General features: G+C 44.9%; 1 protein-coding gene across 3 annotated transcripts in view; it reads left to right on the top strand.

The window, feature by feature from the left end:
* The window catches only part of MPP7 (MAGUK p55 scaffold protein 7), a 915,371-nt gene that overhangs the window by 731,247 nt on the left and 157,627 nt on the right, over positions 1 to 26,497 (top strand). For all 3 annotated transcript variants that reach the window (XM_085631773.1, XM_085631772.1, XM_085631774.1), the window contains one exon: positions 20,295 to 20,465. In XM_085631773.1, the coding sequence (XP_085487899.1) occupies positions 20,295 to 20,465 (171 nt within the window). The remainder of the gene's footprint in view (positions 1 to 20,294; positions 20,466 to 26,497) is intronic.

Raw genomic sequence — 26,497 nt, 5'->3', positions numbered from 1 at the left:
CTAGTAATGTTCCACACTTACACCAACACAATTGTATGTTTTTAGGGGAACGTCCAGCCCTCAGCCCATCCATGTGAACACAGAGGAGCGGTGCTAATGATCCCATACTCCTTAAACGTGCATTTGTTATAACCTCCCTATTTGGATAGTCAGGAGGCTGGGGACACCAACCAAACGAATGACAGTGACCTCTTACATCAGTTGCAAGGTCTATACACTTTGCATGCATTCAGGAGACCCACCTTACACACACAGAAATTCATCAAATTAGAAGGAAATGGAGAGGACTTTGGTTGGTACAACATATTGTGCATATGCATGTGGAGGTTTGTTATGGATAGCCCTTGGTGTTTCATTTAAGATCAAACACACAATGGTCAACTCTGAAGAGTGATCTCTCTTGGCTGTGGGCACTTTAGAAGGATGGGATTTGGCAGTGGCGAGTATATATGTACCCGAAGTCAATCAAATTGAGTTTCTGCATTCCTTGAGTACTTGAGACTTGCTGAACTACCTGAATGTGCATGGTTATTGGGTTGGTATTATAATATAGTGGTTGATAATCAGAAGGATAGATCTGTGCAGCTTCTGCAGCCGGCCAACTGCGGGGCATCCTCTAGAGAACGTAGCACTTACACTGGCAGTTGACCAAGATTTGGAGAGAACAGCACCAGACACAGCCTGAATTTTCATATTATTACTCTCCCATACACACAGTACATACCTGACTAGACATGTTTCTAAGTAATCATGGCACGTGACTGGAGAGAACAGGCACTGAGTACTTCAGCAGAACACTGTTCAACCACAGCCCATTATGAATGAGGGTGGAGATAGGGGGCCCGAGGCCTCCCGTGCCTCCGTGAAAGTTACAGACAGACATGGTTATGGACATGCAATTCAGACAAAACAATTGGGAAAATATTCCACTTTACTTCCAGGAAAACAAGGGGACAGGCAATAGTACCGCTTCTCAATGGGAGGCTTTTAGGGTGGTCTTACGGGCTATGCCTGAAACTCACTTGCGAGTCTAGAAAGTTACTGGCTCAGCAGTTTATAGAATTGGAGCAGGAGATGCGTATACTAGAATTGGGAGGAGTTACAGATCCAGGTTAGTGCAGACAAATATGAGGAGCAATATGATTTGATGCTGCGTTTTAAGTGCCTCAATTATGAACAGTATGTCACCAGGCACCATGGTCGCCAGATTGGTACGAGCTGGGGAGGGGTGGTAACCAATTCCCGGTGTACACTTCCCATGGATGTCAACTTTTACACAATTCAATTGGGCATCAATACGATTTTTGCTGACTACTAGAAGTCCCTCTATGCAGCCTCTGATGTGGCCCCCAAGGAGTCAGAAGTAGAGTATTGAGCAGTGATACACATGCCCAGTTTGACCTCAGATGGAAGGGATGCAGTGAGTGGCCCCGATGACAATCTCGGAAGCCCTAGCCCAAAAGGAAATGGGTCAAAACACCAGGGATGGACAGGTTCCCACCCAAGTTCTATAATTCTTTTAAAGGAGCATTGGCATCCAAGCTTTTAACACAATACCAACATGCCCTCCAAGTGGATCACTTCCGGACTTTGCTTGTGCAGCTATGATAGTTGTACTACCAAAGCCAGGGAGAGATCAGCTGGACGTAGTCGTACCGTCAACTGTCAACATGGAATATTTAAGTCTAGGTGAAGTAATAGCAAACAGATCGATGCCCTATATTGGGAATTAATGCTTAAAGAACAGTCTTATCCCTACGCTGAGCACCTTTTGAATCTGAGAAGGCTGATCATGAATAGGGCCCCTGCTGTAACCCTGCGCGCAGTAATCCCCTTGCTAGCAGTGGAGTAACAATACCCCCATCAGCCCCTGTGGTGCGGAAGGGCCCCCTCTGGCGCTGTGCATGGGTGGCTGTCCCCAGAGCTCCTGCTTGGGTCCGAGCATGATCTTTGCAGGGGGGCCCCCTCACGTTTTGTAACGCCACTGCTCACTAGATATTGAAAAGGCGTTCGATCCCTGCGATGGTCTCTTCTGTTTAACTGGAGAGGCTGGGCCTGGGACCCGAGATTGTGGGCTGGATATGGCTATTATGTGGACATCCACTGGCTAGATCATTTCTAAACCCAGGGTGATACAGAGAGGTACTCGACAGGGATGTCCTCCTTTCTCCTAAATTACACGCAATAGATATGGAGCCCTTAGCTTGTAAGTTGCAAGTGAGAAGCTGGAAATGGGGCATTAGGTTGGACGCGGGGGTCCATGTGATTTCACATTTTGCACATAATGCATTTGTCAAGAATTCCTGTCATACAAGGGAAACACGCCCTTATGTAAACAGGAGAGCTGTTACATAACTCAAGGGAAACACGCCCTTATGTAAACAGGAGAGCTGTTACATAACTCAAGGGAAACACGCCCTTATGTAAACAGGAGAGCTGTTACATAACTCAAGGGAAACACGCCCTTATGTAAACAGGAGAGCTGTTACATAACTCAAGGAAAACACGCCCTATAAAGGGAGGAACCGGGAGGTACAAGGCTGTCGGATATTGTGTTTACACCGACGTACCTGGTTCGTGAAGAGCAGTGTTCCGGAGTGGTGCTCCAGTAAGGCAAGAACGGAGGTAGGTCGAGTCGTTACTCCCTGGGCCGTGTCTTGCCCCATCGTCACCTGTGAAGGACCCGGAAGCTCTACCGGTCAACCATTGAGCTTCGCTTTTTGACTCGGCTGAGTCCAAGCGCAGTGGCGCTTTTGCTGGTTGGAGTCGTAACTCCCAGCCCGACCAGAGACACAGGGACTGCCAGCTGTAACGCACACCAGGAGGTGTTTGCCGCGTTACAGACTCGGAAGTCCACAGGATCGATCGAGCGGCTGCTCTCGGTTCAGTCTTCTTGCTTGTGATTGGGGTATCGGTGACGCATCACCAGGAGGTGACTCCGCGTCCCGGTGCAGTCTGAGGAAGAGGTTGAGCGGCTGCTCCCTTCAGGTAGAGACCCCGGCTGGGTGTTTCCCTGACTCCTCGATTCTCCCCAACACTCTTCGTGCCCCTCACAGCCTACCGATTGGCATTGTCGGCCATTTCATTTCTGCCCTCTGTTGGCATACGCCGGGATCGGCGTATATGCAGAGGACGGTTAGGACCATCCGTGCTGTGGGCTGGTAACGTACTTAGCCTGGAGGATTCCAGTGACTATAACTTTTGTTTGTTCTTTGTATTTTATTTGCCTTCATTAAAAGAACTAACCCTTCACAAGTGGTTGCGTCCTCATTGTCGTGTCTGTTAAACGATCCTGAGACGTTCAGGGCGTTACAAAATATCCGACCTTAATAACACTAACTGTCTCCCGGTCGATAACAGACATGGCAACACTTGATGATGTGCTGGCTGCTTTAGCGGCCATGCAAGTTGAAGTGGCTGCCTCTAGGCAAGAAACAGCCGATGTAAAAGCCAGACTGGATGCTATCCAATTGGACCCGCTCACGCCCAGCACCTCCCTCACGAACCAGACCCCTGCGGTAGTAGTGGAAATGCCGGTAGCCATCCCCTTGGCAACACCAGAGAGGTACAGTGGGGATCCTAACACAGTGCAGGTATTCCTCACACAAGTGGCGCTACATTTATCGTGCAAACCAAAGGCGTTCCCCACGAGTCAGGCTCGTGTGGCTTTCCTTATATCCTATTTGGCTGGAAACGCGGCACAATGGGCCGTACCTCTGGTGAGCAGGGACGACCCCCTCTTATGTGATTGGGGTGCTTTTCGCGAGGAATTCCTGAAGGTATTCGACAGAAGGGCTGACTCGTACACGGCGGACCGTGAAATGCTTGAGTTGAGACAGGGATCCAACGACCTGGTGCAGTATCTCAACGCGTTCCGAAGGCTGGTTGCGGAAACCAAGTGGCCTGTTGCTAAACAGACGGCGCTATTCCATCAAGGGCTGTGCGATGAGCTCAAGGACGCCGTGGCTCATATTGACCCTCAACCCAAGACATGTGAGGGCCTTATCAACCTGGTATTCCGGCTGGAACATAGGCTAAGTGAAAGAAAGAGGGATCAGGTCATTCGCATGGCGGAGGTGGCTCCTCAGTCACAGAGAATGGCAGCTGAAGGACGGGATACCCCTGAAGGGCAGGTGCCTATTGATACCCACGCCTAGGCTAAGGAAACAAGCATTCATCTGGTGCCATGACTCTCCATGCGCAGGTCATTTGGGCTTTGAAAAAACGGTGGCTAGCATGGGACGGCATTTCTGGTGGCCAACCATGAGAGTGGATGTCAGGAGGTGGGGACAGGAGTGTCCTACGTGTGCTACCATGAAGGCCGACCATGGCCGAACCCAAGGGCTCTTACATCCACTTCCGACCCCGGATAGACCATGGGATAGCATATCACTGGACTTCGTGGTGGGCCTACCGGTAGACCAGGGGATGACGGCAATACTGGTGGTGGTGGATTACTTGACGAAAATGGGGCACTTCATCCCCTGCAAGAGAGTCCCTACGGCCGGGGAATTGGCGTCACTACTCCTAAAGAATGTGGTACGACTGCATGGATTACCTGGGGTGATCGTGTCGGACCGGGGGTCGCAGTTTACTGCGCAATTCTGGAAGACTTGGTGCACTGCGCTGCATGTTAAGACCGCCCTGTCCACCAGCTACCACCCTCAAACGGACGGCCAAACCGAGCGCCTGAACCAAACGCTCAAACAGTATCTGCGATGTTTTGTGGACCAGGGCAGGGAAGAATGGGTCGACTTGCTATGGGTTGCAGAGATAGCCTATAACAACGCCACTCACAGCTCCACACAGTCATCTCCGTTCTATAGCAACTATGGCCAACATCCCAGGTTCTTGCCATTTCTACATCCGTTCAGAGAGGACAGGATTCCCGCCACAGCGGACAGGGTGGCACACATAAAAGACACGTTGATGCGCTCAAGGGCTGTCCTAATAGAGGCCAAGAGAAGATACAAGGCTGCGGCAGATAGGAAGAGAAGGCCCGGGCCACTGTACCGCACTGGAGACTACGTCTGGATATCCACAAGAAACATGAGGTTTCGAAAGAACAGTGTGTTCCATCCCAAGTACATGGGCCCCTATCGAATTACCAAGTGTATGGGTCCCGTGAACGTGAAGGTGTGCTTGCCCCAGTCATTGCGGATACACCCTGTCTTTCATGTATCATTGCTCAAACCAGCACCCTCCAAGCCGTCTGGGACACCTAGGCCGGTATGCGTGGAGTCGGAGGTGGAGTATGAAGTGTCGGGCATACGGGCGTCCAAATGGCGCAGGGGGAAGCTGTGGTACCTGGTTGCGTGGAAAGGCTATGGCCCGGAGGAGCATTCATGGGAACCGGCTGAAGGGGTTCATGCTCCGCGCTTGGTCTCCTTGTTCCATCGGCGTTTTCCTGCCAGCGCTGGACCTGTGGGGAGCCGCTGAGAGGGAGGATGTACTGTCAAGAATTCCTGTCATACAAGGGAAACACGCCCTTATGTAAACAGGAGAGCTGTTACATAACTCAAGGGAAACACGCCCTTATGTAAACAGGAGAGCTGTTACATAACTCAAGGGAAACACGCCCTTATGTAAACAGGAGAGCTGTTACATAACTCAAGGGAAACACGCCCTTATGTAAACAGGAGAGCTGTTACATAACTCAAGGAAAACACGCCCTATAAAGGGAGGAACCGGGAGGTACAAGGCTGTCGGATATTGTGTTTACACCGACGTACCTGCTTCGTGAAGAGCAGTGTTCCGGAGTGGTGCTCCAGTAAGGCAAGAACGGAGGTAGGTCGAGTCGTTACTCCCTGGGCCGTGTCTTGCCCCATCGTCACCTGTGAAGGACCCGGAAGCTCTACCGGTCAACCATTGAGCTTCGCTTTTTGACTCGGCTGAGTCCAAGCGCAGTGGCGCTTTTGCTGGTTGGAGTCGTAACTCCCAGCCCGACCAGAGACACAGGGACTGCCAGCTGTAACGCACACCAGGAGGTGTTTGCCGCGTTACAGACTCGGAAGTCCACAGGATCGATCGAGCGGCTGCTCTCGGTTCAGTCTTCTTGCTTGTGATTGGGGTATCGGTGACGCATCACCAGGAGGTGACTCCGCGTCCCGGTGCAGTCTGAGGAAGAGGTTGAGCGGCTGCTCCCTTCAGGTAGAGACCCCGGCTGGGTGTTTCCCTGACTCCTCGATTCTCCCCAACACTCTTCGTGCCCCTCACAGCCTACCGATTGGCATTGTCGGCCATTTCATTTCTGCCCTCTGTTGGCATACGCCGGGATCGGCGTATATGCAGAGGACGGTTAGGACCATCCGTGCTGTGGGCTGGTAACGTACTTAGCCTGGAGGATTCCAGTGACTATAACTTTTGTTTGTTCTTTGTATTTTATTTGCCTTCATTAAAAGAACTAACCCTTCACAAGTGGTTGCGTCCTCATTGTCGTGTCTGTTAAACGATCCTGAGACGTTCAGGGCGTTACAGCATTGTTGTATCTGCTGAAACCGCGGTCCAGCCTTAAGGTTGTCATGGGAGTGCTGGAGGGCTTCAGGCACTTCTCTGGGCTGCAGTGAACTGGGGTAAGTCCTGCTTGTTCCTGATTTCCTAAGGAGTGAGGGAACTGATTCATGGACGGTTCCCCCCTCGTTTAAAGCAGGAGCCAGGCATCTTTCAATACTCTGGCGCATAGGCGTATCACACTGAAGGTCTGTTGGCTAGTAATATGGGGAAAGAGGTTGCCAGAGTTAGATCTGCCTTGCCCTTCTGGACCCACGTTACCCCTCTCGCCCATCGTCCTGGTTTCTCTTATTAAAATGATCGTATTTCCATGTCTGCTGTACTTGTTTGTGGCGATGCCAATGATGTTAAAGCAACCATTCTTGGGATAGTTAACTGGCCTCCTCACTGATCTTATTTGGGCAAACAATAGGAATGTATTGGCACATGCTAAAATGGCACGATTTTTATGTGGCGGTGGCATGGGTGCACCTAATATTCAACTAAATTATTATACATCACAGTTGTAAAGGCCCATGCGGAGGCTTGCACTGGCCATCTGTTTATTTTTATTTTTTTGTTTTGTTTTTATTGTTAATATTATTTTGAACTTTTGAACAGTACATAATAGCCAATGTATATATCATGCATCTGCATTTTGCACAGGCCATCTGTTAAAAGTCTTTGGATTTTGTTAGGGTCCTGGGATGGAGGGGGGTGTTAGGATTGCTGATGGGCTCCCGTAAAGATGCTCATGGGCACACTCGGCCAACTGAGGTAGATCAGTTTTGCAGCATAACTTTATGGTGTCTACCTGAGCTTCTCACATTGACAAGAGTAATCTGCTGTTCTGTTTCACTCTACAAGAGACACGTGTTGCAAATTTGTTTGGTCTCCGAAAACCTACACATTAGAATTGCTGTGCCTTGAAAGTGATCTACAGCTTAAAATGGTGTTGATAGTCTAGTAGTGTATCCATCCTGCAAAGCCATGGCAAATGTAATTTGTAGGTACGGGTTAATCATTTGAAATGCAGACAGCATATAATTTAAATAAAAGCTCATCTTTCTCAATTTAAGGTTTTTCATGTTGTTAAGGGGAATAGCTGATATTATTTCAGGTTCATCTGAAAATTGTAGATTTCAAAATAACAATGCTTTCATAATTATGTGGCAGAAATTAAAAAACTTATAAATAATTCAGACGACAGTGTCAAAATCTTCATGTTGCCTGCATATGCAGGAGAAGTTGTAACCAGAATTCTTCTGTTCAAAATCAAAGTTTGCAGGGCTCACCTTGGATTTTTGTATCTCAAGGATTACAAATTCTGTAATTGGTATGTGGAACAATCAGTCTTCTTCTGAAAGGTAACATTGTACAAACATATTTAACAAACTAAACATTTCACAGATGTTTTGTACAGTTATTCTGCACTGGCCAAACACACGTAAAGCCAGCATTGACAAAGCCAATAGGTTTAGTGTTGGCTGCCATCCTCTGGCTTTATCATCTTATCTGTAAAAGCTTATTGCTGGAGGGCACTCGCCGATAGAAAAAAGCCTGAAAGCAAAAATAGGTTTTAGTCTCAAAAAACACAAGGTTCAATAGCTGACCTTGGCACCAAAGGGAACTACTTTGTGGGCAGAATGCTCCTTGTGAAAGAGAAGAAGGTCATCACTAATTGTGAAGGTATCCAATTGCTGAAGTGGGCGGGCTGACCCAATGCACCATGTTGTATGTTGTAGAAAGTGGGTGAAAAAATGTGAAGGACACAACAGACGGAGAGAGAGCTAATAAATATGTATATAATTTTAGTAAAATCAAAAGGTCTTGGCTAATGCCAGATCTAAAAAGAATAGCACATTTTTGAAGTCCAATCAATGAAGGTCACTTGCCTGTGTATGGGTATGTTGAGCATATGGCCTCAGAAGTGGTGTGATATTGGACTATCCAGTGGGTATGGCTTGTGCATTTGTACGTTCACACTTAATTTGGAAGGAGAAATGCACATAAATGAACTTACCCTGGGTTTTCTTACCTGCAACAGACCTTTCCAGTTACAGGCCAGATACAGAGGATCGTAGAAGGCAGAAGGGGACATGTACACTGCTTAATAACTGCTATAGATTTGTCTTTCTCCTCCTCACAACCCCTCCTTCTTGATAATTCGGGTACATTTTTTTTTTTAAGAGGATGGGCCCTTTTAGACCCCAACCCCTGAATGCCCTTACAAGCAACATGGTTGGTGGATGAAAGACCTAAGGCGTTGGAAGGGTTCTGCCATTCCACCTGTTACTTCTTTCTGCGTATGGACATACTCCGCTGTGAATAGTGCCTCTTTTGTATGATTCCAATTGGACTACATTTTCTTAGTCTGGGTTACAAATGTAGGGCCTGATTCACAAAGGTGAAGTTAGACTTTTGGTCTATGTTTAGACCAAAAGTCTAACTTTACTACTTTTTGTGATTCACAAAAGTGACGAGTAGTGTCTTTACGTCTACACGCAGGGCCGTATCTCTGAACTCTGGGTGGAGATCCGCCCCGAGTGCAGATGTAAAGATACTACTCGTAACTTAACTTTGTGAATACTGAAAGTCGTAAACTTAGACTTTTGGTCTAAGTTAATCAGTGTGAATCGGGCCTGTATTTTTATATATATCATATGTGGCACAGGGAAATAAAATATTTTAATGTGTCATCAGATAAGATAAAACGAGAAAGTGCCCCTTCTGCACTGTCCCAGCTTACATTGCACTAAATGATGCAAGGAAATACAAGTTGTGTTTCTAAAGCTTGGGGGGGGGAGTGCACACCAGTGTCCAGGGATGGAAGCACCAGTGTCTTTATTACAGCACCTATATGTATTCATGTGGGACGCCGGTATGAGCCTCACTTTAATAAGTCTGTCAAATCAGTTTACAGCAATTCTCATGCCCTTCTCTGCCAAATTGAGCCAGTAGTGCTCAGTGGTGGCGTTGGTCAATATTACCTGTTTTACCATCAGTTTGGCTAATTGATCTCAAATATAATCAGCAGAGGATCTCTCAGGAAGGTGGTGGATTTTCGTTGGCTTACTTACCTACTCTTGAATACCTAACATCTCTTCTCAAAGACCACAAATTTCCCTGAGCTCCTTGGAGATTCTGTGGGAGGACTCGCACCTTTGATTACGAGCAGGGTCTCGTCACCACTCTAGTTTCCTTAAATGTGAGCATGCGCTGTCTTCCTGAGCAGCACATGTTCACTCAGGGAAACCTGTGAACAGAAGATGTCATCCATACGGGGGACCCAGAAAAGTCTTCTTCACTCTAACAGTATTCTAGCAGAACACAACTGTTCATAGAGTGAATTGTGCTTTTTTTTAATTCAGAAAAGGCAGTCTCATTTATGCAAAGGGTCATTTTTTTCTGAGACTAAGGTAACAACAGTGTGTTAACAATTATGGATATTTTAATATAACTAGCTGTTTAAAAATCTGGAAAGCTTCTCTTCACTAGGCCAGAAATCAAGTCCTGCATATGAAATGTCCAATAAATAACTTCATTTTTCTATAGTGTACCTAAGTGCTGCCATCTAAGAATGACATGTTTAGAACAGCTCCCTATCCTTTCTTGTTTACCTTTATACACAGATGTAGCTCGATGTGCCCAGTAAATGCTGACATCTTAACCCATATCTTTTATTTGACCACTGTAGAATATTTTCCTGCCTATTTGTTTCAAAATCTGCCCTTATATAATTACATGCATCGTACCCTTGTTGTAACCCAGCAGCTCATAAAAATTCTCAGACATTTTGTCGGATTTCCAAAAGGTCTGCTGAACACCTTAAAATGTGCGTCTAGCTCCATGACATGGCTATTGGGATGCATTAGAGGCAGGCACACAATAGAAAGCGAATGTGCCGAAGGAGCTTGTTAGGAGTGCGAAGGTTGGCGACCTAAGTGGTTTTTATTGGACCCAGAGAGTCTACCAGACAAAGCCATTAGCAGTTCAGCGGACACCTACTCCATGATTTTACACTTGTTATTTTTCAGCTAAACCTCAATGACCAGCACAGTCATCATCATCAAGGAGTTTTGATATGCGTCCCAAGCCAAGTTGGACAGACTCAATGCTTGGAAAGTCAATATTCTTTCTCTAAATGGGTGCTCAACTGCACAATCCAACTTTTAGCCTTGCTTGGTGCCTGATTGACTTCAAAGACATTACTTTGAGTCTGTTCTGCACACATTGGATAAGGGACAGGCTGGCTCTGGATCTTTTTGCCTAAAGCAGTCTAAAGCAAACACAAGGAGATGATGGACTGAGTGCTAAAACCTTTCAGGCACTCACCTCCAGTCACAGATCTGGGTTGAATCCATCATCATTCTTTAGCTCACTTCACCACCCCAGTTCAGACCAGCTATATGCATGACTCATGGGAACAGTCCAGCCCGAACTGCCTAGCCACGTCTTCCCTGGACTGGAAACAAGTATCCTGCGACCGGTTTTGGGGTAACACCCTTCATCAGCCAGGCTAGCTTGAATCCAGTGGCAAGGTGAGCAAGGGACCCACACCTGGGCAGAATCCAGTGGCAAAGTGAGCAATGGACCCACGTCTGGGCATACCCTGCCAACTTAGGGCGAACAAAGCAAACACAAGGAGATGATGGAAGGATCGCTGAAACTTTTCAGACACTCACCCCCAGTCACAGATCTGAGTTGAATCCATCATCATTCTTTAGCTCACTTCGCTACTCCAGTTCAGACCCAGTTATATGCAAATCAGCCTTGACCCTGTGCCTCATGGGAACAGTCCAGCCCGAACTGCCTAGCCGGGTCTTCCGTGGACCGGAAACAAGCATCCTGGGACCGGTTTTGGGGTAACACCCCTCATCAGCCAGGCTAGCTTGAATCCAGTGGCAATAGAGCAAGGGACCCACGTCTGGGCATACCCTGCCAACTTCCCACTTGCCAAAAACCCCTTAAGCAGACAGTCTGGTGTTTTACATGTGTTCCATTTGGCAACTCCAGGGTTCTTATTATTTTATTGTGTATTGAGTAGTAACTCTTAATCTTTAATAGTGACACAACTGAAGCAATGAGAACTCCTTTGTATTACTTTGACGACACACAATTTTTATCAATAGCTTTTATCCACACTTAATGAATGCTGTTCAGCACAGGTGATAAACTCAGTAGTGTGTGCATCAAGAGGTCCTTGCTCTTGCAAGCTTAGGCAAAATATCCATAAAGCAGATGTGACTTTAGAAGTCTTACCTGAGAAGTTTGCTCCTAATATCATTGCGAGTAAATGATTTGATGGATGGTGTCCTACTTTTTCCTGTATAAACTTCTCTGGTTTTGTTGGCTGAAAGGTTGGTCGGGGATGGTTCCTAACTTTCGTGCTTAGCCGTGGATTCATTGTTTTACTTCCTGCTGCTATCATTTTGCAAAACCTGGAACTTCCATTCATCTCTGTTTCCCCTGACGTATTGTGGGTCCCATTTAATAAAACAGCATGCTCCACTTGGATAGTGCCTGTGTAGATCCCAGCCTGGGTCTCAGTCTTTGGTTGGCTTTGAATCTAAGATGTAGTTGCTTCATGCATGTGCCAGGTGGTGTCCTCTCTTGCCCGGCTGAGACCCATTCTCAGTCTTCAATTTCCATCAAAATACATTATCCAGTGGCCTCCTTTTATTTCTTAGGTTCTACAGCAACGGCCTTGATTGCAAATAATTGATGGGCACATTAGGCAAATCGTGCCTGTTAACACCATTTGATCTAATTTAAGATTGGTCGCACTGTGACTACTCTTAAATAGTGCCATACAAAATGGAAATGCATTGATGATGACTTAAAAAGATTGCGATATCAATTTTGAAATTTCCATTTGAGACTGTCCACAGGAAGACTCTAAAAACAACTGAATTAGTCTCTATTTCATTTTGTACCCCATTGATAGGATTCCACAGCTGGTGTGACTTGTTTCCTGAAGTGTTTTTAAGGTGTTTTTTAAGCTGATATACCCCCAACGTGTAGTGCCTCTGACTGATATTCTTGGAACTTTAATTGCCCCGCAAGCACTAACCATACACGTGGTTGTATGACATAATTACTTATATAATCATCTTGTTTATTTTATCCCAGCCTCTTTGAACTCATTTTCATTTATTTCAGTTTTTCTGTGTTTGACATTTGATATGTATTAATAATGACCCAGAAGTTTTAGTTATCAATTGTTTTATTTTTGCTTTTCTTTTTTGTTTGGTGTTTAGTTTTTTGGGGTCTCCTTATTTGCTTCATGAGTTGTTCCTGTAGAGACTCAATTTTTTATTATGCTTCCTCCTCTTTGCTCTGGTTGTGCCTAAAGAATTTCTCTTACCTCTGTTTCTTCCAGCCAGTTTGGTCTGTTTATGTTGCTGCAGTTCTCTTACACTGTATATATTCTATCTTGAACTCATGCTAGTGAACTCTGGTGCCGTATATTGTATGCCCTGTGGGCATGGTATCTGGGTTAGGGCATAATTAAAGAGAATGCCAGGTACATTTAGCTGCTCTGGGGACATGGGAACTTGGCACAGGGCGCAGCAAAAGAACATGCCTTGTGGATTTTGGCGGCTGGGGTGAGGGAATTTCTGAAGGCCATAAACTGTGGCATGAACATGTGCCCAGTGGGCTTTAGCGGCAGATATTAATGCAAAAAGCGGTGTGTATATCAAGCAGTCAATGAAACCGTATTTATAGAGCTCTGCTTGTCACCCTTGAGGGTATCCAGGTCTTTAGTCTTATCCTGAATAAGAGCAGCAGTGCTGATGTCCGCAGGTGAAGGTGGAGATGGTTCTAGAATTTCGAGGCATGGTTAAGGCAGCCAGCGGTCTAGATGCTCGGGGAAAGGAACGGGTAGCATTGGGACAGGAATCTCTGGACAAAACCAGGTAAGTGGGGCTGGGGCTGAGTTGGGGAGTAGATTTTAGGGGCAGGTTTTAGGGGTCATAGCGGGGGAGGTAGTTTTAAGGGCTGGAGCAGGGTTTTAGGCCTCCGGACAGGGAGAAGGGGTAATTTTAAGGGCAGTACAGGGTTGGTTTTAGGGCTCAGGTAGTTTTTTGGGGCAGGGACCGATTGCTAAGGCTTAGGGTGAAAGGGTCTGGGTGGTTTTAAGGGCTGGGGCGGGGTTGATTACAGTGCTGAATGAAATTCGTTGTAAAGGCATGCATGGTAAAGATGTGGTCGTAGCTCAGACAGCGTTAAGGTATGCGTGGTTTAGGCATGCGTGGTTGTATCATACAACCGAAGAATGACTTTTAGTGCAGTGGAAGAACCGAGGTGTCTTGGCTTCAAATTTATAAGCTCCCTGTTTCGCCAACGACCCAACCTCTTCATCACAGGTTCAACTTATCTAGCTTTTGACTGGGTTGTAGTATTGAAGCAGTAATGCCCAGAAAAGATGCCTGCAGTGGAGACAGAGCTGTGCTGATTTTGGGGCTATTCTGGCACCACCCCTCAGTATGTAATCAATCACTTTGTTATTATGATGAAGAAACATCAACCCATGCTTTTAATATGCTCGGTAAGCGAGATCAGCATAATGTCTTCTTTAACGTTAGCCTGCCCTAGCGATTATTGAAAGAAAAAAAATATATATGCTTTGCTATTGCTTGCTATATCTTGCCTTATTGCCTGCTTTGTCATATTTTAACCTAAGACCTCCGTGTAATAATTCTTTTGCTTACTAAGTTAATACTGAGTGTTTTCACTCTATTTATTGTTTTCGTGAGTGTGACATTTGCTCTTTGATCAAGGTCGTGGGTGGATTCTTATTACTAGTTGGTATGTTTTTGGATCATTCAAGCTATAGATTTCTTAGAAATCTTTGATTTTCTTCTTTGAGTAGCTATACAAGTTTATTCTTTATAATGCACCGGACTTGTGATAATAACCTAGAGCGGTTACATGGCTTATTTTTTTGCAATGGAAGAAAGTTATTGTATTGTTGTTACATCACAAATAACGCAGCAATTGCATGTCGCGAACACAGTAATGACGATAGTGCGTTATTTCATTCCTTGGAATCATTAAACTGTTACCACACATGGTATGATCATCATTGTTAGGCATGTTTTGGTTGAATATCACCACAGGAAATTATTGAACAAACTTACAAAAATCAAAGTTGCATTTGTTACATTTTTTTACAATATTTTAGGTATAGTTTCTATTCATGATAATTTTGAAAACGCTGGACACAGACTTATGGAGACTAAATTAATTATAAGCATTATTAATTGTAAGCAATGTGTGTTTTTGGAATCACAAACAACAGAGGCCCAAATATGTATCTTCGTGTCTTTATGTATATTTCAATTCAGGAGGCATGCCCAAGGAGTCACAGTTATGTACTGATGCATTGGTTGTGAATTACACCATCATAATCCAAGGATAATTCAGGGGCACAGCTGACTGTGTAACTTTTATATTCAACATAAGCTGTTACTTGTTGTGAGAAATGGGGTTGCTGGTTGACTGGATGTGAACCTTAGTCAAGCAAGAACAACTTTTTCTTGCAGGGTGAACCACTAGAAGTCACTAGATCAACATTGCTTAACCCTGGGTAGCTTGGCACACAAGCAGTCAGGCTTAACTTGGAGGCAATGTGTAAAGCATTTATGCAGCACTCAAACAGTAATAAAGTGAAATCACAACACAAGGAAAATCCAAAACCAAGTTAGGCAAATAGATTATAGTATAATAATTTATTTGACCCCAAATAAGCATACATTCTGTAAGTAGCACTATATAAGATTTTTATTTTTAGAAGAATGAAGTGAAATAGTGCCAAAAACCACTAAGCGCCAGCAAGGAATATCTGGTTCTGCTGAACCGGGGCAAAGTCAAAAGTCCAGGCCGACCCCAATGGAGCGTGGACTGGCTCTGGAGACCAGGTTGGGCCTGCTTGCAAAAGTACCTTAGTCTGGGCTGCGTCGACGTCGAAGATCCGGTTGACTGATTGGCTGCGGAGAGTGGAGGGGCCGATGCACCAATATCATTCCATGCGTTTGGTGGGATTTTGCTGGTCCTGGCAGCGCAACAGCGACAATGAGTTTGCTCCAATGCTATGTGGAGTTCAACTTCAACATCAAGCCTGTCATCAAAGGAGATAGGAGGACTTTACTTGAAGAGGATCCTACAGTGCTGTTCTGGAGGCGGAGTGGAGGCTCCGAGCCACTCCGATGCAGCAATGCGTCACTTCTGGTCCACAAAAACTACTGGGGCAATGAGGCAGTTCTGATCCACACAGTGTTTACGATGTGTTGGTTGTGACCACGCAGTAGCGCTGATGCTCGGTTTCCGTCTCCTCAGCAGTGGTGAAGTGTATAGCAAGCACCTTAGGCCCACTTCCAAGAGTCCAGGACCGGGGAGGCACCACTTGGCAAGGTAGACTCACAGATGGCAGAGTCCAGGTTCAGAGGCAGGATAGTTGGAAGTCATTTATGGCCATGAGACTTCAGATCAGGAGGCTAGCAAGCTAGCCCTTGGAGTCACTCTGGATTCTAGGGTTCAAGTGATGCAGGTCCAGTCCCGAAGGGCAGCAGGTCCCTTACCTTTTGATTACGTTTTGTCTCCAAAGCTAAAATAGCATTAGCAAAGCCAAAAGGTCTGGACTTGGGAACCTGGTATGTTGGTATTTATTTTTTATTCAAGCACATACAACAAAAAAAGATAAAATGCTCAAGCTGATGCCTAAACATGATGGTCATATGCTTGTAATAAACTTTTTTCATTAAAATGAAAATTAACCATTGCATATCATTTTAATGGAGCAGTACAGGTGCTTCCTAGTCTGCAGATATACTTAACAAGCACTGGCAAAGCCAATAGTTCTCAGCAATCCGAGAGCTATAGGTGTTGTCAATGTTAGTGCATTTGTGTACGGCGCTATAATTAGAGGCAGTCCACAAAATATTAGTCAAATCACAGAAATATCAGGGCCCACTTTCTTTAAGTTTCACACCGACTCTGGATAAGATCCAATCAATAATGCATGTGCATTGCACTTTATTGTGTTTTATGTTTTTTTAGGCTTGTTACTATCGGCGGTGTTTATAATATTTTTATAAACTGCTCCCGGGTTTGTTAATAACCATTGGAGAGCTGTTGACAAACAGTTGGCTAAGGAAGCCATATTTAAATACAAAATAATGATCCCTGTTCGATTTTATAGTTTATTTTAGATAGTCACATTTTAGTACAAAACAAGATTAAAGGAGTACAGTACAGGCATGAAGTGCTGCGGTGAAAATTAGTCAATGGAAAATTATATGATGCTATAGTGAACTAATGGACATATAGAACTGTTGCTTTGACAAAAGAGAGAAACGTGATAACGAAATGAATGAATGAACCATTGAGGAGAAAATAAAACAACATTGAAAATATAGCAGTAAAACACTCCAGCTAGAAAAATGCAAAGACTATAGAAACTTGGTCCTGGAAGCTGTTCTCCGTAGCTCTCATTGGCAACACCGCACTTTCGGCTGTGTGACCAGTTACTGGCCTCAGAATACCAATTCTTGAACAGAGGTTGAAGTGTCAGTGAGTTTGGGAGTGGGGTCAATGTGTGGCTAAAAAACAAAACATTCTGTAAGTCTTTTTTTATTTCAACATCAGGTAGCCATATATAAAATAATGTGCAGCTTAAATGAAAAATCAATTTTAAAAAGCTGCTACTGTGGGAAATGACCTATAGTACATTATAAAACCTCTATTAGCTAATCTTGGTTGGTAAGTGGAGAACAGTGACTTGTGTATTTTTAGTGCTACTGTGGGAAATGACCTATAGTACATTATAAAACCTCTATTAGCTAATGCCCCTTAGACGTCTGCATGTAACCAGAGAACCCCAGTATAACATTTTGGTTGGTAAATGGAGAATAGTGACTTGTGTATTTTTAGTGCTACGGGATCACAGCCTGTGACAGAAAGCACTGTGAACATGTACGTTATTATACTAAACTTGCATTGCACACAGAATAGGATAGACCGCTAAAAAGGGTGTGTAAAGGTTTAAGGTAAAATAATGCTTCCAAAATATAGATGTTAGAAATACTGTACATAATGCAATTAGTTTTACATAACAGTCCCTTCAATGTCTTAGGGGTAGTAAGCACTATATAAATGCATACATTAAAAGCACGCACTTCACAGCTCAGCTGTTAACTCTTTGTTATATCACTCAAAAATAATAAATCTTTGTCAACACAAAGCTTCAAGGGATTTGATCAATCAAAGCCATAACCAGTTCCCAAGCATCACTTACATTTGCAGATTACCCTTTACATTTGCAGATTATCTCGTTGTGCACATTTGCATTTTTTTCAGGCAAGCAGGCACCCTGACAGGAAGGCTTGTTTAGCTGAATGCCTGGCCTGGGTTTCACAGCACAGGATACTCCCTAAATGACACTTTATCTAAAGCATTGAAGCAATCGGAATTAACCATACCGGGACGGTTGCCTTTTTTCAATAAAAAGTAGGGGAGCGGTGTTTCATAAATCAAAAAAGTCCTAATAAATAAATATTAAGAAGCATCTTCTTACATCTGTCATAGATTGTTTGACAAAGAAAGCGGAGGTTAGCTTCTTTCTCGTTCTTGGTTATAAATCATTACAGCATCATACATCGTGGCCTCGGTTCTTGAGCAAGCAGCCGGCCTCTCCCCGATCCTCCCGCAGAGATGGCTTATCTGCAAAATCTCATCAACACTGCTGCCCTCTGCTCTGCTCATTCTGTTAAAAATAAAAAAAAAACAAGCACTGCACGCTGTACAAACAGAACCATGTGCAAAGCAGCATATGCAAAGTAACTTCTAGGTGTGGGAGAGACACTGGAGCTGCTTGTGGAGAACAATGACGGGAGGTGGAGGGGATGGAGGAGAGGTAAACCAAGAAGAAAGAGGGGAGGGGGTGCAAACAACGGCGGAAGGCATCAGGTCACCTAGTTGGAGAGGAAGAAAGGTGCTGTTTCTTATGAGGGCAGAGAGCCTTGGTGGGCTAAGGGGCTCATTTGTGTGCTAGGCGGCTTCTCTCTGGGCTGTCGCCATGTTAATGCTTTTGAAAAGAAAAAGAGCAACCCTAAACCACGTACTGTTTCATCGAATTGATGGGACAGCATCCCATGCATATCTCAGCTGTTTGCAAACAGACTATGCGGTGAACACAGTGGGATTAGCCTGCCTCGCCAACTCCCCGGTTCTGGACTTCGGTACTCACCATTCACCTCTGTACAAATCGACGGAACTGGCCCTTGGAGCAGTGGGTTGGTTTTAATATAACAATACGGATGCCTCAAAGCAAAAGAAAAAGTTGGTGATTTGATATTAAAAAGTACTCACGTTTGCTTTTCAAGGTAGCAATTCTGAATCTTTGCTCTCTAATGCGCATAAACTGTAATAGCCCAGAAGTAGGTAGCCCAGGAACAAAGCACTACATGAACACATTGAGTTTAGATGAGTAGGAAGGTGGGAGAAGATTTCCGGGCTGCTCGAATAATGTAAACTAAGCAGCCATGCACCATTGAGCGCCAGTCACTCTAACATTTAAGCAATCACTTTGAAGTAAGAGAAGGTATAGGTACTCTCAGAAAAAGCGTCTTGCATTTGATCACGGTCTTTGAATGCACCACAGATGTGACGAGATAAGAACCAGGCTTGTTTAATGGAGCTTGGAACCAGTGAAAACACGACTGGTCGTGTAAAGTGCTCCTCAGTAAAGAAAAGAGTTCCAAAAACATTTCCTAAAATAAGAGCAGGATATGGATCGAAGTAATTGGTCCCTGCTCTCTGGGACGGCTAAACACAGGAAGAGTCATGATGCAGGTATGCCATGGACAAATGGGGAGAAAGACTAGGAGAGCAATGGATGGAGCCAGTGTATGGATAGGAGTAATTGGTCCCTGCTTTTGGAGAGTGCTAAACACAAGAAGAGGCATGATGCAGGCATGCCATGGACAAATGGGGAGAAAGACTAGGAGAGCAATGATGGAGCCAGCAAATTGGAAGCCTATGGGTGGGCTGACGCTCACAAAGTATATACATCATGTCTCTTTGAGACCGTGCATGCACGGTCTTGAGCCAAGGCCTAAAAATGATGTCGAAACCATTTTAGTTTAAATGCTCATCATAGAAAAATAGGATTCTCATTGACAAACACAAAGGTCATTGTTGGGTTTTAAATTATTCTGAGAAAAAGGCATTGCCAAAGTAAAGTATTAGCCCTGGCACTTGAGTACACTTCCTTTTAGGTAGATGTGCACGTGAGCAGGCAAAATGCTGTCACTCACAGTGCAAGAGAGCCAATGGTTGAAGTGGGGGACCCACTGCCCCATGCTGTGTGCTGTGGTAACTGAAAGCAAAATGTGAATGACAGCTGAACATACAGGTGGATAAAGAGGGCTGAGCAAAGCACTTTTGTGTTTATATTATGATTTTTTTTTTATTACAGGAGAATATTGAAACAGGCAAAGCTGGTTCTAGACCAGACCTACTGTCAAAGCATTTAATTCCCTCCTGAAATGTATGTACTATACCTTTTTTTGTGCACTTCTATATATGGTAGGGCTACCAACCTTTTATTGCACAGAGCTATAATGATTAAACTGTCCTGGACCATGCTCATCAAAATTGTAATTAAATAGCTAAATTATAGGCCAAGGCAATTGTTCATCACCGTTCTTTACAGTTCTTGGTTCACCCAAAATATTGAACTAATGAATTCTGGGTTTTTGAATTTATATTGATATTTTAGGAATATTTTTTCTTTATTTCAGCTGGTTTCAGAAGAAGTTTTCGTCTCAGTAGAAAAGACAGAAAGACAAACAAAGCCATGTATGAATGCAAGAAGAGTGATCAGTACGATACAGCCGATGTTCCAACGTACGAAGAAGTGGCATCATATCAGCGGCAGCAAAATGAGAAATACAGACTGGTCGTTTTGGTTGGTAAGTACTGATACATACATGTACAAGTCTTGTTTACAACTAAAATAAATATTTGCTTTCTTAGATTTGAAAATGTAAGATACATTGCCAAGTAAGATAAGCCCAAGGAAAGGCCAATGGACATATGCACACAGAACATGGATGGTGTGCCCCCATATTATGATGGAGGGGTTGGGTCAGTATTAATCATGTATAAACCGAGATTTACCCCTCAGGCTATCGCTTATGTTAACTCAGTATGACCACCAGTTGCAGGTATTACCCAAGGTAATGCTATTAATTCATAATTAAAATATTTAGCAACACCGATGTCTCTTATTCTTAGTGAGAGAAGCATCACAGTATAAGCAATTGAGACTCAATACTGTTTTCTCAATAATTTTTAGTGAACTTATTTAACCTTTTACATCCAGTATTATATGATTAGACAGTTCCATCACACGCACATAACTAAGTGTGAGTCAAAGCACCGTCAACAATCCTGGGCAACACATTTCATGTTATAAATATTTCTAGAGCTCACGATTACCTGGCGGTGTCTTGGCACTATCTGTGATATAACAGATTGAAAGCCAGCTCACTGATGGGCTGACAGCCATGTTTTTTAAACTTTCCTGAACAAGAGCAGATTGGTCATGCATTTAGCATGCAAGGGTAAGGTGGTCCATGCTTTACCTGTGCAGATCACAACACTTCTTCTGCCTCAGGAAGAGCGTTTGAACTTGGAAACTATGGCGTTTTAAGTTGTCGAGGACTTCTAACTGGACAGTTCCATTTAAAGCTGCTTTGCAAATGGTCTGGCCCTATATCGTGCAGTGCTTTGTAGGCAATTCACAGGGTCTTAAATATGATTCTTTGCCTGACTGCTAGCCAATGAAGTTTCTAATAGCATTAGAGGAGGATTGAAATTTCGGGATCCCTGATAGCAATTGTGCTGCCACATTTGGCAGAATTTGCAGTTTGTTCACGAATTGCTGTTGCATGTTTATGTGTAGGCCATTCCAATAATCTATTTTCGACATCACCAGGGATGTGAATACCGTTTTCTGAGAGTCAGGAGAGATGTAAGGAAGTTTTTAAAAAAAAATCATCCTTAACCTACAGAAAGAAAAAATTACCACATTGACCTGGTCACCATGTTAGCTTGTTGTCCACTAACGCTCCTAGATTTTGAGCCTCCCTGACTGGAGTTGGGGGGAGAACCCAACTCCTGTGGCCACCAGGACGGGGACCAAAAGGACACAATTACCGAATAGTATGACCTCGGTATTCCCCAAAAATTATTTCAGGCAGTTTTTATTCATCCAGTCACTTACTGTTCGCATACAATCATGGAATCTGTTCCAATGTTAATGTCACTGCTGGAAAGGGAACCGACAATCTGCTTGTCATTAGTGTAGGACTAAAGTGTATACACGTTAAACAACATTGGACTTAGCGAGGACCCCTGTAGGACCCCGCAAGGCTGTGAGAAGGGTTCAGACGCAAAGTCCTTTGGTGCCACTGATTGTTCTTGTCCGAGAAGAAAGGATCTTAGCTGGGCCAACGTGGCCCCTCTGATTCTGATGTTGTGGAGACAATTTATCAGCAGATGCAGTGAGTAAGATTAGGGCTGCTCTTCACCCCCCCCCCCCTCTACCCCCCTGGCAAGTGCCACCCCCTCTGTTGCCATGATCAAGGCCGTCTTGGTGATATCGGTGCTTTTTTTTTTTAATTGATCTAAATGGCTAGTTGTTGATTCATGGTCTTCTCCACTATCTTGGCCAGCAATAGGAGTCGGGAGTTTGGTAGATAGCTATTGGCCCCCTGACGCGTTGTAAGTTGTGGGATTAAGTCCCCTTGAATCCAGAGGGTCCCTAGGGGCCAACTAGCCCACCAGGATCCGCCAGTAAGCTCCACAGAGCAGCGTTTGCAGAGAGGTGTAAAAAGGGGCATGGCCTTGGAACACCTCATTGCAATGCAGCTTCCTGGCGCATACTGGAGGTACCTGGTAGGCTAGTTGGCCCCCAGGGACCCTCCGTATTCATGGGGACTTAATTCCTCAACTTACAACGCGCCTGGGGCGCGTTTGCAGAGTGCTGCAGGGAGGTGGCAGGGCCTCCAGCAGATGCCGGCTTTATTTTTTTCTTTTCAAAAGAGAGGCTGTGTGGCCCCCCTTCATTTCCCAGTTTTGGGGCCCTTAGGACCCCCATCCCCCAGGGCCTAACCCCTATTTTTAATAAAATAAAATAATAAATGGGAAGGGGGCTGCGTGGCCCCCCACTCCCTAGGCCAATTTCGGCCCCGGAGACCCCATCCCTCGGGGCATGGCCATATATATATTTATTAAATGTATCATTTTTAAGGAGGGGGGCTGCGTGGCCCCCCTCCTGAGGCCTCTATTAGCCCGAGGACCCCATCCTCCGGGGCTGTGCCTCTTTTTTTAACTTTAAAATATATATATATATATATATATATATATTGGGGGAGGGGGCCGCGTGGCCCCCCTCCCGGGCCACTTCTGGCCCCGGGGACCCCATCCCCATGGCCGGCCCTTTCCGTTGGGGACCGTGGGGGGAACCCCCACGGTCCCTGCCGGCTTCCCGCCTCCTGCGGGAGCCGGCATTGCTTTTCCACAAAGGGAGCTGCTGACATGCAGCTCCCCTTGTGGAAAAGAGCAATCGGTTTTGCTTCATTGAAGCGAGAGCAGGTTTCCCTACTCTCGCTTCAATGAAGCAAAGCAGAGTTTGCTATGGCAGGGCGGGAGCCGGACGGCTCCCGCCCTGCCATATCAAACAGCGGTGTCCCGGTAGTGGGCATCCCGGGACACTGCAGGGCCGGCCCTGGGGGGTGGCAGTCCCCAGTGCCATCAAGGGCTCCAGGCCCCCATCCCAACATTTGAAAAGCCCTGGGGAGGTGGTGGTCTCGGGGCACGGGGATCCGTAACGGACCCCCATATTTAAATTCAAAGTGCCCCGGGGAGATGGTGGTCCCCGGGGCAGTGTGGCGGGGGCTTGATCCCCCCCCCACTAATTAATTCTGACTGCCTGTGGAGGTGGCGGCCCCCTGGTCTTGGGTGGGCCCGCGAGGCCCTCCACCCTTATTTAATGAAGGCGGTCCCCAGGGCAGCGTGGGGGGGTGTTACCCACCAACGCATTCGTTTTTCAAAAAAGCCCCGGGGAGGAGGCGGGGGGCCGCGTGCCCCCCACACATAATAAGCATAGCCCCAGGAAGGTGGTGGTCCATGGGGCTGCAGGGGCCCCCTTGGGCCCCTGCTATTTTTTATTGACAATACCCCTGGGACCTGGCCCACGCGGGGGCCTCATTAAAATGAAGCACGGGAGCCCGCGTTTCATTTTTAAAAAATGTTTTGGTGGGATTTGCGACCCCAACGCGAATTCTGCCGAAATTATAAAAAGAAAATGCTTTTTTTGGCCCTAGGGGTCCCTGTGGGACCCTCTGAGCAGGCCTAGGGAATAAGGGTGTTTCTACCCTGCCCCCTTTTCTTGTTTTTTATCTTTGTTTTACTGTTTTCTTGTGACTCGGTTCTACCGAGTCCCAAGATTGCTGCCAACACTTCCTGGTTTGGAGTGTTGGCAGCCAGTATGAAGCTCGTGCCTGAGTGGGTTCGCGAACCCACCGCAGCCATAGATATCAAAACTTTTTCTTTTTCTAATTTCTCAGGAACTACTGAACGGATTTACACCATTTAAAAAAACGGTCTCTTTCTGAACCAAGGGCTACCTTTTTGCCAAATTTAGTGTAATTCCGTTCAGCAGTTCAGGCTGTAGCTTTGTCTAAAGTTTCCTATGGAAATTAACATGGGGAAAATGCATTTTGGGACCCCCCTTTTTCTCGGCCCCCGCTTGATGAATCACCCCGAAACTTTCAAGTCAGGAGCTGACCGGAGCGCCCTACTAGTTTTGAAAATTTCACGCATATTCGTCCTACGGCACCAAAGATATTGGCAAAAGAAAAAACACTTTTGGACTAGAAACAAGGTCCTAACTATGACTACCTACTGGGGACCGCCAGTAGGGGATAGATAGATAGATAGATAGATAGATAGATAGATAGATAGACAACGGCCCCCTGCGGCGGGATGCCTGGCTTTCACCTTGGGGATGCCCTGTAGGGGCTATCTCACAGGGAAAAGCCAGGACGGGTTCCCAAGGCAAGCGCGGAGATACCCCTTCGGGGGTCGATTCAGGCGCTATATAAGAAACATAATAATAATAGATAGATAGATAGATAGATATATATTATCTACTGGCGGTCGCCAGATAGATAGTTATAGTTAGGATCGTGTTTCCATAGGAAATCTGAAAATTCTATTTTGAATAACTATGGCACCGGTTGACGAATCCTCGCGAAATTTTCAAAACTAATGGGGTGCTCCGCTCAGCTCCTACCCTGAAAGTCTCGGGGTGATTCGTCAAGGGGGGGGGCCGAGAAAAAAGGGGGGGTCCCAAAACGTGTTTTCCCCATGCATTATTCCATAGGACATTTAGTCGAAGGTACAGCCCGAACGGCTGAACAGAATTACTTGAAATTTGGCGAAGAGGTAGTCCTCAGGTCAGGGAAGTGCCTTTTGCATATATGGAGTCAATCTGTTCAGCATTTCCTGAGAAAATAATTGCATTTAAAAGCATATAAATATCTATAGGCGCGCACGGTGCCGTGCACGAGCGGAAATCTGATTGGTTGTTAGATGTCAGTCAACGATCGAATCGGTCGAAATCAAGAAGTGTCGGCCGCCATTTTGTGTGTGACTTGTGTGAGAGAGAAAAACAAAGGTGGAGAACGTGAAAAGGGGGCAGGGTAGAGAGTTCCTGACCCCCTAGCCTTTGTCAGGGGGTCCCTAAAGGACCCCGAAGGGTGAAAAAAACATTTTATTTTTTTTTCAAAAAATCGCGGGTTGCGCGCACGGTGCGCGCACTGTGAAAAACCTTAAAAAAAAAAAAAACATTTTAAACGAGCCATTCCATATTACAGGATACAGTCAATCTATAACTATATACCTAGGTAGTTTATTGTAAAATAAATATATTAAAAATATAATAATACATACATAACTTAGCATTTAAAAAACCTTACAAATTCTCTTAAAAAACCATAGGTTTCACACATGTTATAGTTAGCTGGACATTTCACTCGTACAAAACCATTGAAATTCCCCCGTTATAGTTAGTTCAGATAACTATAACTCGCGCGACCGCCACTCTATCACAAGGATGATGTTATCAGTGATGTCATGAGTGATGCCTCTGACCATGTCATGAGTGATGTAATATGTGACGTCATCAGCAGTGCATTGCGGGCGCGCGAGTTATAGTTATCTGAACTAACTATAACGGGGGAATTTCAATGGTTTTGTACGAGTGAAATGTCCAGCTAACTATAACATGTGTGAAACCTATGGTTTTTTTAATTGAATATATATATATCTATATCTATTTATATATATATATATATATATATATATATATATATATATATATATATATATATATATATATATATATATATATATATCTCAACAGCAATGAGGTCAGTGGCGCCAGATCGCTCAACAGCGGGTGCAGACTGCGGGCCGGACCCAAGGCCAAAGTTAATTTTCCCACAAAGTTCAGTCGCACACATCAATCCTTATTTCTCCAGTTTATTTCACGAACAGAGCCAGTCTGTCAACCGACGCGTTTCGGCTTTGCAGCCTTTCTCACGGTAGGGAGACACTACTATCGTCATCTGTTTATAACACTCTATGGTTAAAAACCTCTATGGTTCTAAAGTATTTCAAGTGAGAAGATAGGTTAATGAGAAACATTGTGGTACTAAATGCTAAAGTTCTCACTTGAAATACTTTAGATATGTGCAAACTACTTATATACAAATATACGTAGAGACTCATATATCTATCGGGATGGGTACTATACCTTTATGTAATGCGCAAACATACCAATAATATACCAGAAATGCAATGATGAATTCGAATGTATTAAATACAATGTTATTTCTGTCATTGGGATATCAGATGTAAAAACACTACAACT

The sequence above is a fragment of the Triturus cristatus genome, chromosome 10, assembly GCF_964204655.1.
Source record: "Triturus cristatus chromosome 10, aTriCri1.1, whole genome shotgun sequence".
Taxonomy (NCBI): domain Eukaryota; kingdom Metazoa; phylum Chordata; class Amphibia; order Caudata; family Salamandridae; genus Triturus; species Triturus cristatus.
The sequence above is the reverse complement of the archived record's forward strand: the minus strand, read 5'-3'. Positions and strand labels throughout refer to the sequence as shown.